This window comes from Oncorhynchus gorbuscha, unplaced genomic scaffold (genome assembly GCF_021184085.1).
Source record: "Oncorhynchus gorbuscha isolate QuinsamMale2020 ecotype Even-year unplaced genomic scaffold, OgorEven_v1.0 Un_scaffold_2354, whole genome shotgun sequence".
NCBI classification, from domain to species: Eukaryota; Metazoa; Chordata; class Actinopteri; order Salmoniformes; family Salmonidae; genus Oncorhynchus; species Oncorhynchus gorbuscha.
Window position 1 is genome coordinate 47501 of NW_025746893.1, and position 16158 is coordinate 63658.

The following is a 16158-nucleotide window of genomic DNA, read 5'->3' on the forward strand; positions in this document are numbered from 1 at the left end:
AAATGGCTGTTCAAAATGTATTACATTTTAGAATAAGGCTGTAACGCAACAACATGTGGAAAAAGTCAAGGGGTCTGAATACTTTCAGAATGCTCTGTATGTAGAACCCTTCTTGCCTTCCACAGAATCCTTCTTGCCTTCCAAAGAATCATTCTTGCCTTCCAAAGAATCTTTCTTGCCTTCCAAAGAATATTTCTTGCCTTCCAAAGAATCTTTCTTGCCTTCCAAAGAATCTTTCTTGCCTTCCAAAGAATCATTCTTGCCTTCCAAAGAATCATTCTTACATTACATTTACATTTAAGTCATTTAGCAGACGCTCTTATCCAGAGCGACTTACAAATTGGTGCATTCACCTTATGACATCCAGTGGAACAGTCACTTTACAATAGTGCATCTACATCTTAAAGGGGGGGGGGGGTGAGAGGGATTACTTATCCTATCCTAGGTATTCCTTAAAGAGGTGGGGTTTCAGGTGTCTCCGGAAGGTGGTGATTGACTCTGCTGTCCTGGCGTCGTGAGGGGGTTTGTTCTACCATTGGGGGGCCAGAGCAGCGAACAGTTTTGACTGGGCTGAGCGGGAGCTGTACTTCCTCAGTGGTAGGGAGGCGAGCAGGCCAGAGGTGGATGAACGCAGTGCCCTTGTTTGGGTGTAGGGCCTGATCAGAGCCTGGAGGTACTGAGGTGCCGTTCCCCTCACAGCTCAGTAGGCAAGCACCATGGTCTTGTAGCGGATGCGAGCTTCAACTGGAAGCCAGTGGAGAGAACGGAGGAGCGGGGTGACGTGATTCTTGCCTTCCAAAGAATCATTCTTGCCTTCCAAAGAATCTTTCTTGCCTTCCAAAGAATCTTTCTTGCCTTCCAAAGAATCATCAAATAACCCTTCTTCCAAAAAACAGTTCTTAGGAAATTAAAGGTTCTAGGTAGAACGCTTTGCCTTACAAAGAACCATTGTCTTTCAAAAAGGGATCTTCAGATGGTAGAACCCTATCCCTCGCAAATTTTGTCTAATAGTGTAGTCTTTGTCCAAATGTAACAGTGCTGTTTTAGATTAAAATAATATATTATCCCTCATGCACATACCACCATATAGTTAAAAAAAAACAATTTTAGTCAGCATTTGTAATTGGTAAACACTTTAAGACTGTCAAGGAATTGGTCACGGAATCTCTATCTTTAGAGTCTGAATGAGTAGTTGTTGATGTTATTTGTCAAGTACATGGTGTGAAATGCACTTGCTTGAATGTGACTGACTGGCAGTTTGAAAAGAGTCTAACTGACAATGTTCCCTCCCTCAGGTGGTACTTTGCAGCGATTTCCATGTCAGGGGCTTTCTCTGTCACCTTCTCTGTCATCTTCGCTTATGTCGCTGATGTCACGGAGGAGCATGAGAGAAGCACCGCATACGGATTGGTAAAAAGCTTTTTATTATGATGCCCAGTATCTGTCTCATTTGATTCCCATGTCGATTGGGGAAGAGGGTAGTGGATCATTTAACTTTTCTATCTATGTGAGTAAAGATCAAGTTCTGTAATTCTATAAGGGTCGTGCAAAGTGCCCTTTTGAGGTGAGAAGAGATGTTGGTAGTGTCACGTTTCTGCAAGCCTATCCTTCACACGGTGGTTTTCATATCTCATACTGTTGTGTCATGATGGATCCCTTGAGGTCACAGCATGCAGTAAATCAAATCAAAGTTCATTGGTTGTGCACACAGAGTAGTAGATGGTAGCAGGTGCAGCCAAATGCTCGTAGTATACCATATCCAATTGAATTCTTCCTCCCTTTTCTCTTTGTATTTTGAGCCCTGGCATTGAATGAACAGAAATTCCGTTTCCTTTGTAGCTCAACCACTTGTAAAAAAAAAAGACTGCATCCCTGACAATTGGGTCGTTGACAGCTATTGGCTCCCATACAATTCTAAAATTACACAACACAAAACATACGACAGGACTTGATGGAAAACAGTGACAATTGTCACTGAGTGGACTATCATGATGAAATATAAACTGACCTTGAAACAACTGTGTGTTTGAAACTAAATTCTCCTCCTGTGTCCCTAGGTATCGGCTACGTTTGCTGCCAGCCTGGTGACGAGTCCAGCCATCGGGGCGTACCTGTCCGCGTGTTACGGTGACAACCTGGTGGTGTTGGTGGCTACACTGGTTGCTCTGGCAGACATCTGTTTCATCCTGCTGGCCGTGCCAGAGTCCCTCCCGGAGAAGATGAGGCTCAACACCTGGGGTGCACCCATCACCTGGGAGCAGGCCGATCCCTTCCAGGTGAGCGCTATGCCATGGCATGCCATTGCTATGCTGAGAAGGCTACATCAGCTAATGGTTTCATTAGGGTGTGTCCTTTTTTAAAAGACTTTGGTGTCTCTCTGTTGTTTAAAAGTCTTTGGTCTATCTCTTGTTTGCAGTCGATGAGGAAAGTGGGGAAGGATCCCACGGTTCTTCTCATCTGTATAACCGTGTTCCTGTCCTACCTACCCGAAGCTGGCCAATACTCCAGCTTTTTTCTCTACCTTAGACAGGTAAATATCCAGCTTGTCCTGTATCTTAGGCAGGACAACTCCTCTACATTTACCTGCACCATCCGGCAGTAAACATGAGATTCAATTCAGTAAAACTTTATTTATTCCCTTAGGGGAAATTAAGAAAGACATTGCAAATGATAACATCATCTACATAAACTACAAGTGCAACAACAAGAGATGAAGAACAGCAAAGTTATTTCAGTGTTCAAAGTACCTCTGGTTCAGTTCGGTTTAGTACGGTGACTATAATTATAGAGAGTGTTCTTTCGCTGTTCTTTTTCGATCCACTTGTACAGCTCCATCTCCATTGAGCACATTCAAGTGCTAGTCATTTAGCATAGTTCTGTTACTTTGCATTGGACCCTTGGAGCAAAGAGAGAAAGAGAGGCTAATGCTGTCGTTCGTTCGTTCTTTCGTTCGTTCTTTCTTTTTTCTCCCTGTCCTTTCTCTTTCTCTCTTTTTCTCTCTCTTTCTCTCTTTCTCTCTCCTTCTTTCTTTTTTCTCTCTCTACCCCGACTCAGGTCATTAACTTCTCATCGGCAACGATCGCGGTGTTCATCGGGGTGGTTGGAATCCTCTCCATCATAGCCCAGGTACGTATCTGACTCAATGGTGACCTTCTGCGAGTCCATTTAACTGTGTCTGTGGGGAACTGCAATGTGTTCACGAACAATCCGTTTCTTAGGTTAACAGCATGTGTCTCGGTTCAACTGTGTGACTGTCCTTTGGAATGTATTTAATCCAGCTCCACGTTTAGATGTAAATCATGTCGACATAGCCCGGTCTATCCTACTTAAAAGAAAAGCATTCCAATGTAATGTAGCAACTCGTGTCATTCCTATGCATATAATATTTCTGATGAAATGAATTGGCCATCTGTAAAGCACGAATGACAACTTCTGATACAAAATGGGCATTATAAATACATTTGTTTGATTCATTGATTATTCGTCGTTGCAGACACTTATCCTGACAGTCTTGATGAGAACGATCGGGAACAAGAACACAGTTCTACTGGGGCTGGGCTTCCAGATTCTACAGCTGGCCTGGTACGGTTTTGGGTCAGAGCCATGGTGGGTCACCTTTAACTCTCTCTTCACTGTGGTTAGTGGAGTATGATCTACAGAGCTGTCCTAAAATGTGTTACATGTCAAAATGTGTATGTTTATGTAGCTACTGGTATATCTTTCTCCCTCGTCTTTAGAATCTATCTAAAATGAAAAGAAAAGAGAAGGAGGATCGGGAATCGATTTTTGTCAAAGATCATTGAGCATGCTCAGTAGGGCTGGTCATGAGGGTGCGACTCCTTAGAGTGGGTCCATTTAGCTAAGTGATGTCTCGTACTGTATGTGTCTGTAGCTAACCACGGTCTCCTCTGTGTCTCTTTCTCTCTCGTTGTGGTTTTTAGGATGATGTGGGCAGCGGGTGCAGTAGCAGCCATGTCTAGTATCACCTTTCCTGCAGTGAGCGCCCTGGTGTCTCACAGCGCAGACCCAGATAAGCAGGGTAAAACATTCCCCTTATTGCCCTTTACTGTATGTAATCTATCCATTCATCCCGTTCTCTACGGTATTACCTTTCCTCCGCCGTTACCCTTTTTTGAAAGTGAATAAATGTTATTTAATTTTTGGAGACATTTTTTTTTACTAACATTTTCCATTAAGACACATCACAGCATATGAATGCATGGATGTTTTTAAAGTTGACTGTTTGATTTCATAGCAGACAAATCCTGTTATCGTTTGAATTTGTTTTTTAAAATAATAGACTATTTATCAGAACCAGACCCTCATGGATGGTTATGTATATGCTGTGTTTTCTGTGATGTCATGCTGTTTTGTGTGTTCTGCCCAGGAACCGCAGATGGTCTATGTAGCTACATGTGTTTACACATCGTTACTGACAAATAAACGACTAACCTCTCTCTCCTCAGGTCTGGTGCAAGGAATGATCACTGGTATCCGGGGCCTGTGTAACGGTCTGGGCCCAGCGCTGTATGGCCTTATCTTCTTCATGTTCAACGTAGAGCTGAACACCATTGACCCCATCCAGGGAGAATACCCCATCGACCCTTTACCTATAAACCCACCGGCTGAGGTAAATGGATTACTAAAACCAATATCACATCCTCATTCTGCCTCTCGGGCCAGGCAGACTAGCCGTATACATCTATCTTCTTTAAAACATATTTAAAACATATTTATAACAAGTAAGCACTTGCAATCTTTCCTTAGCTGTAATCCTGAATCATTCTGTTTCTTTATTCAGAGATGGAATATGTTATTTGTGTTTTATATGAATGTGAAATCAAGTTCCTACAGAAAAACAAGTTATATCTGAAGGGTTTGATTCACAAAACACGATAAACACACATTTTGAAATGAAATTGCTCATGGGTCACTGTCTGAAATGAATGCTCATGGGTTGCTGTCTGAAATGAATGCTCGTGGGTCGCTGTCTGAAACGAATGCTCGTGAGTCGCTGTCTGAAATTAATGCTCGTGGGTTGCTGTCTGAAATGAATGCTCATGGGTTGCTGTCTGAAATGAATGCTCGTGAGTCGCTGTCTGAAATTAATGCTCGTGGGTCGCTGTCTGAAATGAATGCTTAGGGATCCCTTTCTATGTGTATGAATTATGGTTGTTCTCATACTTTTATAACATTTACTTTAATGTTCTTTAAAATGTGTTTTTTTTATTGGTCTAGTGTCGTCCGGGTTAGGGAGGGTTTGGCTGGTAGGGATATCTTTGTCTCATCGCGCACTAGCGACTCCTGTGGCGGGCCGGGCGCAGTGCACGTTGACCAGGTCGCTTGGCGTATGGTGTTTCCTCCAACACATTGGTGCGGCTGGCTTCCGGGTTGGCTGGATGCGCGCTGTGTTAAGAAGCAGTGCGGCTTGGTTGCGTTTCGGAGGACGCAAGGCTCTCGAACTTTGCCTCTCCCAAGCCCGTACAGGAGTTGTAGCGATGAGACAAGACAGTAACGACTAACAATTGGATACCACAACATTTTTTTTGTTGCTAAAGGCGATATGCGACACACTTGTTTCATACCAAAACGAGCTATATCCAGAGCCATGTGTATAGAGAGTTGGGACAGTGGGTTTTCTGCATTATGATGCATTTACATGACACGACAACATGCTGGGCAGAAATTACAATAAGAAGCATTTTAGATCTGCGTTTACAAAATGCAGCAAGAGAAATCTTACACATTTAATATTTCTTTCCTGTATTAAAAATAACACATTTTGCGTTAACATGACACCTAAGTTTAGCTTGCAATCTAAGTAAGTTACTAAATTAGTAACACATTGTGTAAGCTTTCTGCAGTGTTTGAGAAGTCAAAGCCCTTTGGATGAGTTGTCTGTAGACCTGCCACTGCTATCTTTTGATTTCCTTGCGCTTTTCTCCTCTGTTCTCGGCCATTGTGCTCCTCCCCTATCTTCGCAGGGCAGACAAGCATGCATCAAAACTTTTGTTAATTGCACAAAGTCACTTGTTCACATTCACTTGTAAATGTTAGCAGCATGTGACTTGTTAATAGGGAAGCTGCGAAAATTCGCAGCTTTTTGTTAAAATTCGCGCGACATTTCAGCGCCCTGCTATTCATGCCAAGAATATAGTATATGCATATGATTGGTATGTGTGGATAGAAAACACTCAGACGTTTCTAAAACTGGTTAAATCACGGCTGTGACTATAACAGAATGTGCGTTTCATCGAAAAGTGCAGGAAAATCTGATCACTGAAAATGGAAAAAAATATCCATGCGCCACTTCCAAGGATTGTTAAAGGTGAACCGGATTAAATGAGGTCGAGGTTGCAATACCTACAGCTTTCACACATTGTCTAGAGTCTTGTCATTTGCCAACTATTTGTTTCTTGGTCAAACAGACGCAAGGCAGCGCATTTCTTCCGGTCTCCGACCGGATATTTTGGTTGAGATTTATCCGGACAGCAATTCCAGATGGACACCTATAGAATTGACATCGCCTCGTTATCAATTTTATCGCTTATTAACGTGTACTAATACCTAAAGTTGCATTAAAAAAGTATTTCTAAGTGTTTTGTGAAAGTTTATTGTCGACTTTTTTAATTAAAAAAAATGACGTTACGTTAGAAAACGCTATATTTTTTCCGTTGTTCACACAGTGTTCATAGATCGATATCTAGGCTATATATGGACCGATTTAATCGAAAATTAAAAAAATGATATTTATGGGACATCTAGGAGTGCCAAGAAAGAAGCTCGTCAAAGGTAATGAATGTTTTAATATTATTTCTGCGTTTTGAGTAGCCCCCGGCTATCGCAAAATCTGTCGTTAGGTGACGTTGAAGTATTTTGGGGGATACATGCTATCAGATAATAGCTTCTCATGCTTTCGCCGAAAAGCATTTTACAAATCTGACTCGGTGGATAGATTCACAACGAGTGTAGCTTTAATTCAGTACATTGTATGTGCATTTTAATGAAAGTTTGAGTTTTATCAAAAACTATACGTGGCGCACTTGACATTTCCGCTGATTTATGTTCCCACCTCGGAACCACGGCCCCAACAAGTTAAGCACATTTTTACTCCTGAACTTATTTAGGCTTGCCATAACAGGGGGTTATTTCCTCAAGACATTTCAGCTTTTCATTTTTTTATTAATTTGTAAACATTGAGGAAAACATATTTTTGACTTTGACATTATAATTACATCACTAGTGCGAATACTTTCTGAAGGCACTGCACTGTATATGGCTAACCTGCAGTGATAGAAAGCTTTCTCTCTCAGCTGTTTGCACATTGGCTAACTAGCATTATGTTAGCTTTGAGTGTCATGGACTTTCCATGGAAGGCTCTGGCCATGGAGTGGGACTGGATGCCGTGCCTGGACTGGGCACCGGTGCAGAGGAAGGCTCCGGTCATGGAGCGGGACTGGAGGCCGCGCCTGGATTGTGCACCAGCGCAGAGGCTCAGGGCTGGTGACACACTCTTCAGGGCGAATGTGGGGAGCCGGCACAGGACTTACCGGGCTGGGAAGGCGCACTGGAGGCCTGGTGCATGGAGCTGGCACAGGTTTCACCGGACTGATGACACGCTCTTCAGGGCGAGTGTGGTGCAGAATACACCTGAACAACATCTCACTCCGATCTCCCTCCTCCAACAGCTCCATCGACTCCTGGATTTTCAAACTTCCTGCTAGTTTGAACATTTCTAGCCCCAATAAAGATTATGGGTTATATTTTAGTCACTCAAAAGGCTATTTTACATGTAATCAGACTTACTGTTTGGGATCATTTCATATTTATTTATGTATAGATAGGCCTACTTTATTACATGTAACTGTTTAAAACCCAATCGGGAGTTCTGTTGTTTGGGGTGGATATATAGCATTTTGTCACACTAAAATAAAATGACCTTGCAGTATACACTGAGTGTACAAAACATTAAGAACACCTTCCTAATATTGAGTTGCAACCCCCCCTTTTGCCCTCAGAACAGCCTCAATTCGTCAGGGCATGGACTCTACAAGTTGTCGAAAGCATTTCACAGGGATGCTGGCCCATGTCGACTCCAATGCTTCCTACAGTTGTGTCAAGTTGGCTGGATGTCCTTTGGGTTGTTCACCATTCTTGATACACACGAGAGACTGTTGAGCGTGAAAAACCCAGCGGCGTCCAGTTCTTGACACAAACTGGTGCGCCTGGCACCTACCACCATAACCCATTCAAAGGCACTTAAATCTTTTGTCTTGCCCATTCACCATCTGGATGATACACACACATAATCCATGCATCAACTGTCTCAAGGCTTAAAAATACTTATTTAACCCTTCTCCTCCCCTTCATCTCTGCTGATTTAAAGTGAATTTAACAATTGACATCAATAATGGATCATGGCTTTCACCTTGATTTAACTGGTCGATGTATACCTGGTCAAAATCATGTCTGGGTTTACACTAACTCATGTCATGGTAAGATGAAATAATTATAGCTCTAGGTCTATCACAAGATGTGTTTTTAATTCATGTCTATTTGCCAACATTTCTGAAAATGGCTATATCGTGTTTTGGAATCAAACTCTTCATATCTTTAATATACTGTCTCTCTCCATACAGAAATCACTGATCCCCGGCCCTCCCTTCCTCCTGGGCTCGTGCACAGTTGTCGTGGCATTCCTGGTAGCCTTGTTTATCCCCGAACACACTGAGCCTCCAGTTGTAACCTGCGCCGATTCCAAGGAAACCTCCACGCTCGCTGGCGTCCACATCAACACCCCGTTGCCGGGCAGCGACGAGGACACGCAGGTGCCGACCAGCGATGAGGACTTTGAGCCCCTGCTGCAGGACAGCGTCGTGTGACTGAGGGCGGGCAGCAGGCGGCTTTGGTATTGTTACACCCAGCTATTGGAACTACCCCTACACGCCAATTATGTAGCCTATCTATCCCCAATGGAGGAGGAGGAGAGAGAGAAAGGGGGCAATAGGGATGGGACAGGGGCCTAGCTAATCTAACTCAATTTTGTGTGCAACTCTGCACTGCACAACCAACCATTAATTCCCTGGTCTTACGCCCCTGTCTCCGCCCTTACCCAATAGGAACTAGTAATTATTTATTTATTTAAGAGGATTTGATAAACTGTTTATGATGTTGTGATCTTTTGGGGGATGGTTACCCCAGTGTTTTTAGTTTTTCACCTATAGGACTCTGGACCTTGTTTTTGCTGCAAGAGTCTGAAAGGAGAGATAGCGGAGATAGTGGATCCAGCGGGCAAAACTGGTTACTGGTTGTAATCTGGTTGTAATGATGCCATTCCAACCAGCTTTGCCTGCTGGGGAGATTGAGCGATTTTTTTTTTTTTTTTTTTTTTTTTCAAATTTTTATTTTTTATAGCACTATGTTTAATGGAGGTAGAACAGAAAGAGCTTGCTGTGCCCTGCATTTGATTGCTTCAACGCATTTTCAAACTCCACTGCGCATCATTTCGATTACAAGAAGGAGAACTGTGCCAGTAGTCAACAACACTTAACATATTTACTTTAGAAGACTGTTCATAGAGGAACTCGGTCACTATGAGCAGCCGTACGATTATGACATTATTAAAAGGGCTCAGATATTAGTCCGATATTTCCATGGGATCTTCTGTTCACAAGCCTTACAACAACTCACATTTTTTTCAGAGAACACTTATCATATCATTGTCTTATAAGGGGTAGGGAGACATGGGGGATTAGGATGGTAGAGTAGTTTGCATAGGAAGATGAGATCTTGATGTAATTCTTTTACTCCCAAGATCTCATCTCACACTTTATTGTGCAGAGTTTTGGTACTTGAACCACCGCTCCTAGAGAAACTGCTAAAAGTGTTACTGTATGGTGAGAACATGGAACTACAGTATGTTGAGGCAGAATTGAGGTGTTAATGATGCCATAGTTGTTGCTGAGCATTATGGTTTCATGCAGTGCCCTGCGGTTTCTGTTCAGTCTGTGAAATCTTGATTGTTACTGTATAAAAAAAGTTTTTTTATCTTGAAGAATATAATTTATAAGATGTATTTATGATGTATTTTATTGATATTATACATCAGGGCTGGGGGCAATTCCAGTCAATTTAGAAAGTATTCCACATTTTCCTCATTGAAAAGCATTGAAGAGAATTGGAATTCGAGTTTGAATTTTAGTGCATTTCCTGAATTGACCCAACCCTGTTATCCATGCTGTAAAAATAATATTGCTAACATTCTGCAACATATTGACTGAAATGTCTAGGCTACTTTGGTAGTAAAAATATTATATTCAACTTTGAGTGAGACACATTTTTACTGGTTTTCTTTTTGTAATTTTTGGGAGGATTCTTCATGGTCTTTTAAGTATAACCTTACTCTGAAGTATATTATAGGGGTGGATATAAGGTGAGGTTTCCTTTTTTATTTGGATGACAAAATCATGAATTTAAATCATTGTTTTTTTTCCTTCAATAAATATGTCCAAGTGTTACTAGCTAACTCAAATTCCTTATTTTGAAGTCTGATTTTAACATCTGCAAAACCATTGTTAGCTCAAATAGTTTTCACACCCCAAGAGTCAAATTTAACTAACCCAGGGTTTATAAAATATAAATGAAGTGAAAACTATTTCATCTGATCAAATACATGAGTTGCACGTTATTATGGTACACAATCATCCTTCTCTTTCCTGAGAGGTTGTCACAATGTGTAAATGTCCATAGTTCATGTTTTATATGTACATACTGTATTGAATTAAAGCTGCAATTTGTAACTTTTTGGTCTACCTGACCAAATTCACATAGAAATATGAGTTATAGATCTGTCATTCTCATTGAAAGCGTAGATCTGTTCTATGTGCATTATTCTACGCTTCCCTTTCTGTTTAATTTTTGCATCTAAATTTACTTTCACTTTTGTATACCAGCTTCAAACAGCTGAAAATACTATTTCACAGCGGTTTAGATGATGCAATGATTCTCCACACTATACATTGCTTGTTTTGTCACATAAACTGAAATTAGGCGAACTATTCGAAATTTAGCAACCAGGAAATGGCGAAGTGATTTCTGCATATTGCACCTTTTATTAAGGGTAGTAGTCCTGTATCCCTACAAGTTAGGCTTTTGAAACTAGTATTTCCCCCCACATGAAAAACAATGCCAAGTTGTTTTCCCTAATGTGAATGAGGAAGTAGTTGTGCACTCTAGATCTATCTATCTATCTATCTATCTATCTATCTATCTATCTATCTATCTATCTATCTATCTATCTATCTATCTATCTATCTATCTATCTATCTATCTATAGTGGGGCAAAAAAGTATTTAGTCAGCCACCAATTGTGCAAGTTCTCCCACTTAAAAAGATGAGAGAGGCCTGTAATTGTAATCATAGGTACACTTCAACTATGACAGACAAAATGAGAAATATAAATCTAGAAAATCACATTGTAGGATTTTTAATGAATTTATTTACAAATTATGGTGGAAAATAAGTATTTGGTCACCTACAAACAAGCAACATTTCTGGCTCTCACAGACCTGTAACTTCTTCTTTAAGAGGCTCCTCTGTCCTCCACTCGTTACCTGTATTAATGGCACCTGTTTGAACTTGTTATCAGTATAAAAGACACCTGTCCACACCCTCAAACAGTCACACTCCGAACTCCACTATGGCAAAGACCAAAGAGCTGTCAAAGGACACCAGAAACAAGATTGTAGACCTGCACCAGGCTGGGAAGACTGAATCTGCTATAGGTAAGCAGCTTGGTTTGAAGAAATCAACTGTGGGAGCAATTATTAGGAAATGCAAGAAATACAAGACCACTGATAATCTCCCTCGATCTGGGGCTCCACGCAAGATCTCACCCCGTGGGGTCAAAATGATCTCAAGAATGGTGAGCAAAAATCCCAGAACCACACGGGGGGACCTAGTGAATGACCTGCAGAGAGCTGGGACCAAAGTAACAATGCCTACCATCAGCAAGGGCATTGAAGATAAAACGTGGCTGGGTCTTTCAGCATGACAATGATCCTAAACACATCACCCGGGCAACGAAGGAGTGGCTTCGTAAGAAGCATTTCAAGGTCCTGGAGTGGCCTAGCCAGTCTCCAGATCTCAACTCCATAGAAAATCTTTGGAGGGAGTTGAAAGTCTGTGTTGCCCAGCAACAGCCCCAAAACATCACTGCTCTAGAGGAGATCTGCATGGAGGAATGGGCCAAAATACCAGCAACAGTGTGTGAAAACCTTGTGAAGACTTACTGAAAACGTTTGACGTCTGTCATTGCCAACAAAGGGTATATAACAAAGTATTGATATAAACTTTTGGTATTGGCCAAACACTTATTTTCCACCATAATTTGCAAATAAATTCATTAAAAATCCTACAATGTGATTTTCTGGATTTCTTTTTTCATTTTGTCTGTCATAGTTGAAGTGTACCTATGATGAAAATGACAGGCCTCTCTCATCTTTTTAAGTGGGATAACATGCACAATTGGTGGCTGACTAAATACTTTTTTGCCACACTGTATCTATCTTTCCATCTATCGATCGAGGCTCATGCCTGTGTTAAGTTGAATATTTACTGAAGGAGATTCCTGTTTGAATACATGAATCGTAAATAGCTGGATTTTGAAAAGAGTATAATATTAGGAAGTTCCAAAAATGTGTCATACTTGTATGTGAACCTTTCAAAGTATTTATATTTCAAACAAAGTGGCCAATGGGACAGAAGACACACCTACATATACAGCATGTCTTCTTGACTGTCCCTGAAATGATATGATGGACAGCATATTAGGTATACCGTTTTATTCCAGACAATTGATTGGTTATTGCCTGTGCCCAGACAGTAGAATGTGTCAGTGCTTCTGCTTGGCCCTTACGGGTTGGTTGCCAGTCATGTCCGTGTTTTCTATGCTATGGGACCTGCACCCATTGTTGAAGTGAGCAGGAGAAGGTAAAGCTTTACCATCTGTCACCTCCAACCCCAATCCTGTTATGAAGTATCTTGACCAAGAATCCATAAATTATTATTATTATTATAAATTGATGTCCGAAGGAGGTTAACAGTGGGGGTAAGTTGAACCAAAGGGGTTTCTAGCAAACCATACACAAATGTATAATTTGACCAAATATTTAGGAAGAGGCCATCATTTCATGGAGTCTGTGAAGGAAGATACCACATGGAAAAGGTGTTAAGCAAGCTAGATCTAAAATAACAAACAGATTTTCAAGAAGACAAAGGAATTTATTGTTTGAGGTTTCATGATGCTTGTATCTAAAGCAAAGTAGATCATTTTAAGATTGTTCTATATATCAATTGGGGTCTCTATAAGCTTCAATATGAGGTCCTAAACCAAGCATGAAAGTACAACCTTGTAACTGTGTGGGCTAATATAGAATAAATGTTTGCCTTGGGGTAAGTTGATCCAATGGTAAATTGAGTAAATGTAAGTATTTTCTTGACCGGTTTAATGCAACGCATTTTCGCTGGGATATGAGATAACAGGGCTTTGCCTATGTTAACGTATTTGTTAGGTGTTAAGCCTGTGTTAAAAAATTCTTAAAACAATTACCAGACAACAACAAAAACTATGCTGATTGTGTTTATGTTTGGGAAATAGACATAGACATGATTTTAAAAAGGTAGTGTTAGCATTTCATTCAATAAAGACATTTGAAAGCGCCTGAACACCCTGTCCTGTGGTTCAACTTACCCCATACCTGGTGTAAATTGTACCAAGAGACCACATTCTTTGGACAAGCTATGTTTTGGAAACTGTAATATTTCCCCTACTGTCAGTCAGAGTGACTGTTGTTGAATTTCCTCCAGTAGTATATTGTACCCAGCCTGTAAGAGTAAAATGAACTATGTACAGTATATTAGTATAATGAATTCTATGATGAAGACTATTGCGTTGTAATGTATATGTTATGGAAAAGTATCTCGGGAATGGTTGTAGTAGATATCTCTATGACCGCTATAGTTTTGGAACAGTTCTAGAACGCTTTTGCCCACAAATCTAAAATGCACCCATGAAGTCTTTTTTGTCGCTTTTGTGTGGTGTAAAATGATTAGAACATGACTTTGCTACCATCACAACACATCAACTTCATAGTTGTGTTTGCAGGATGGTTTCTAACCACGAGACAACACATTCCACCGCGTGTTCTTTATGTCTGTGTCTGCACCCAGCATCTTTACGAGAGGGTTATTATACAAAACGTGCCTAACAAGCGAACATGTTCATTTTTGAAGATCAGAAAAATAACTAGAAGTTTGTCCCAAATGGCACCCTATACCCTATATAGTGCCCTACTTTTGACCAGAGCCCTATGAACCCTGGTCAAAAAGTAGTGCACCATATGGGGAATAGGGTACAATTTGGGGACGGAGCATATGTAAATGCTGACGGTGTACATGGAGTGGATGTTATTGCTCATGATAGCACAAACAAATTAGATGTACATGGGCTATGTATACATTTTATGTCTTGTCTTATAAAAATATGGTTTTATTATTAATAAAAACAACATGACGGAAGTTACCTTTTCTTTTTTTTTTAAAGCTGCGTGTTCATATTTTGATCACTTGGTGGCAGTGGTGTGCAGTGTAGTTTACTGTGTTTTCCCAATAGAAATCCCGATCGGAGATTTGTGCTGCCAGTGTGAAATGTCTGTTTGGACAGTGTTTTCCCTCAAGGCAGACACATGTATGATGCCTTGCTGAGGATAGTTGTTATGTTTCAGATCATCAGTTGAGGAAATGCTTTTCCCTCCCCTCACATTCCTTTCCGTGGTGACTGCAGGTCACATGAAGAGTGACAGACTTAGGATCGTAGCTTGATACACAAATCAAAGTTTAGAGATCACGTACACAGTTCAGCAGATGTTCTAGTGGGTGCAAAATGCTTGTGTTACTAGTTCCTGACAGTGCAGCAAAAATGTCAAACGACTATAGGAACAAGAAATGATGAATGTCAGAACGAATTCAGTTAACAATTGAAATATAATCTATGCGTATATACACCAAAAAGATATACAAAGAATGATATGTACAGCAGTAGATATATTACAGATATAGTCCAGTATATACAGTTGAAGTCAGACGTTTACATACACATAGTCATTAAAACTAGTTTTTCAACCACTCCACAAATTTCTTGTTAACAAACTACAGTTTTGGCAAGTCGGTTAGGACATCTTCTTTGTGCATGACACAAGTAGTTCTTCCAACAATTGTTGACAGATTATTTCACTTATAATTCACTGTATCACAATTCCAGTGGGTCAGAAGTTTACATACACTAAGTTGACTGTGCCTTTTTAAACCGCTTGGAAAATTCCAGAGAATGATTTCGAAGCTTCTGATAGGCTAATTGACATAATTCTTGTCAATTGGAGGTGTACCTGTGGATGTATTTCAAGGCCTACCTTCAAATTCAGTGCCTCCTTGCTTGACATCATAGGAAAATCAAAAGAAATCAGCCAAGACCTCAGAATGTTTTTTTAACCCTCCACAAGTCTGGTTCATCCTTGGGAGTCATTTCCAAATGCCTGAAGGTACCACATTCATCTGTACAAACAATAGTACGCAAGTATAAACACCATGGGACCACGCAGCTGTCATACCGCTCAGAAAGGAGACGTGTTCTGTCTCCTAGAGATGAATGTACTTTGGTGCGAAAAGAGCAAATCAATCCCAGAACAACAGCAAAGGACCTTGTGAAGATGTTGGAGGACACAGGCACAAAGTATCTATATCCACAGTAAAAACGAGTCCTATATCGACATAACATGAAAGGCCGCTCAGCAAAGAAGAGGCCACTGCTCCAAAACCCCCATGGGGACAAAGATGGTACTTTTTGGAAAAATGTCCTCTGGTCTGATGAAAAATATAGAGCTGTTTGGCCATAATGACCATCGTTATGTTTGGAGGAAAAAAGGACCGAAGAACAAGCCGAAGAGAGCCGATGAACACCATCCCAACCGTGAAGCACGGGGGTGGCAGCATTGTGTTGTGGGGGTGTTTTGCTGCAGGAGGGACTGGTGCACTTCACAAAATAGATGACATCATGAGGCAGGAAAAATATGCGGATATATTGAAGCAACATCTCAAGACATC

The 16158-nt window shown here is 40.8% G+C and overlaps 1 protein-coding gene across 1 annotated transcript in view; it reads left to right on the top strand.

Annotated features, from left to right (window-relative positions):
• LOC124025695 (hippocampus abundant transcript 1 protein-like) overlaps positions 1 to 10531 on the top strand; it is a 27538-nt gene extending 17007 nt beyond the window's left edge. The window contains exons 5-12 of the mRNA XM_046339033.1: positions 1296 to 1410; positions 2058 to 2276; positions 2417 to 2530; positions 3055 to 3126; positions 3494 to 3606; positions 3942 to 4039; positions 4467 to 4630; positions 8640 to 10531. Of these exons, the coding sequence (XP_046194989.1) occupies positions 1296 to 1410; positions 2058 to 2276; positions 2417 to 2530; positions 3055 to 3126; positions 3494 to 3606; positions 3942 to 4039; positions 4467 to 4630; positions 8640 to 8882 (1138 nt within the window). The 3' untranslated portion in view covers positions 8883 to 10531. The remainder of the gene's footprint in view (positions 1 to 1295; positions 1411 to 2057; positions 2277 to 2416; positions 2531 to 3054; positions 3127 to 3493; positions 3607 to 3941; positions 4040 to 4466; positions 4631 to 8639) is intronic.
• Positions 10532 to 16158: the final 5627 nt, after the last annotated feature.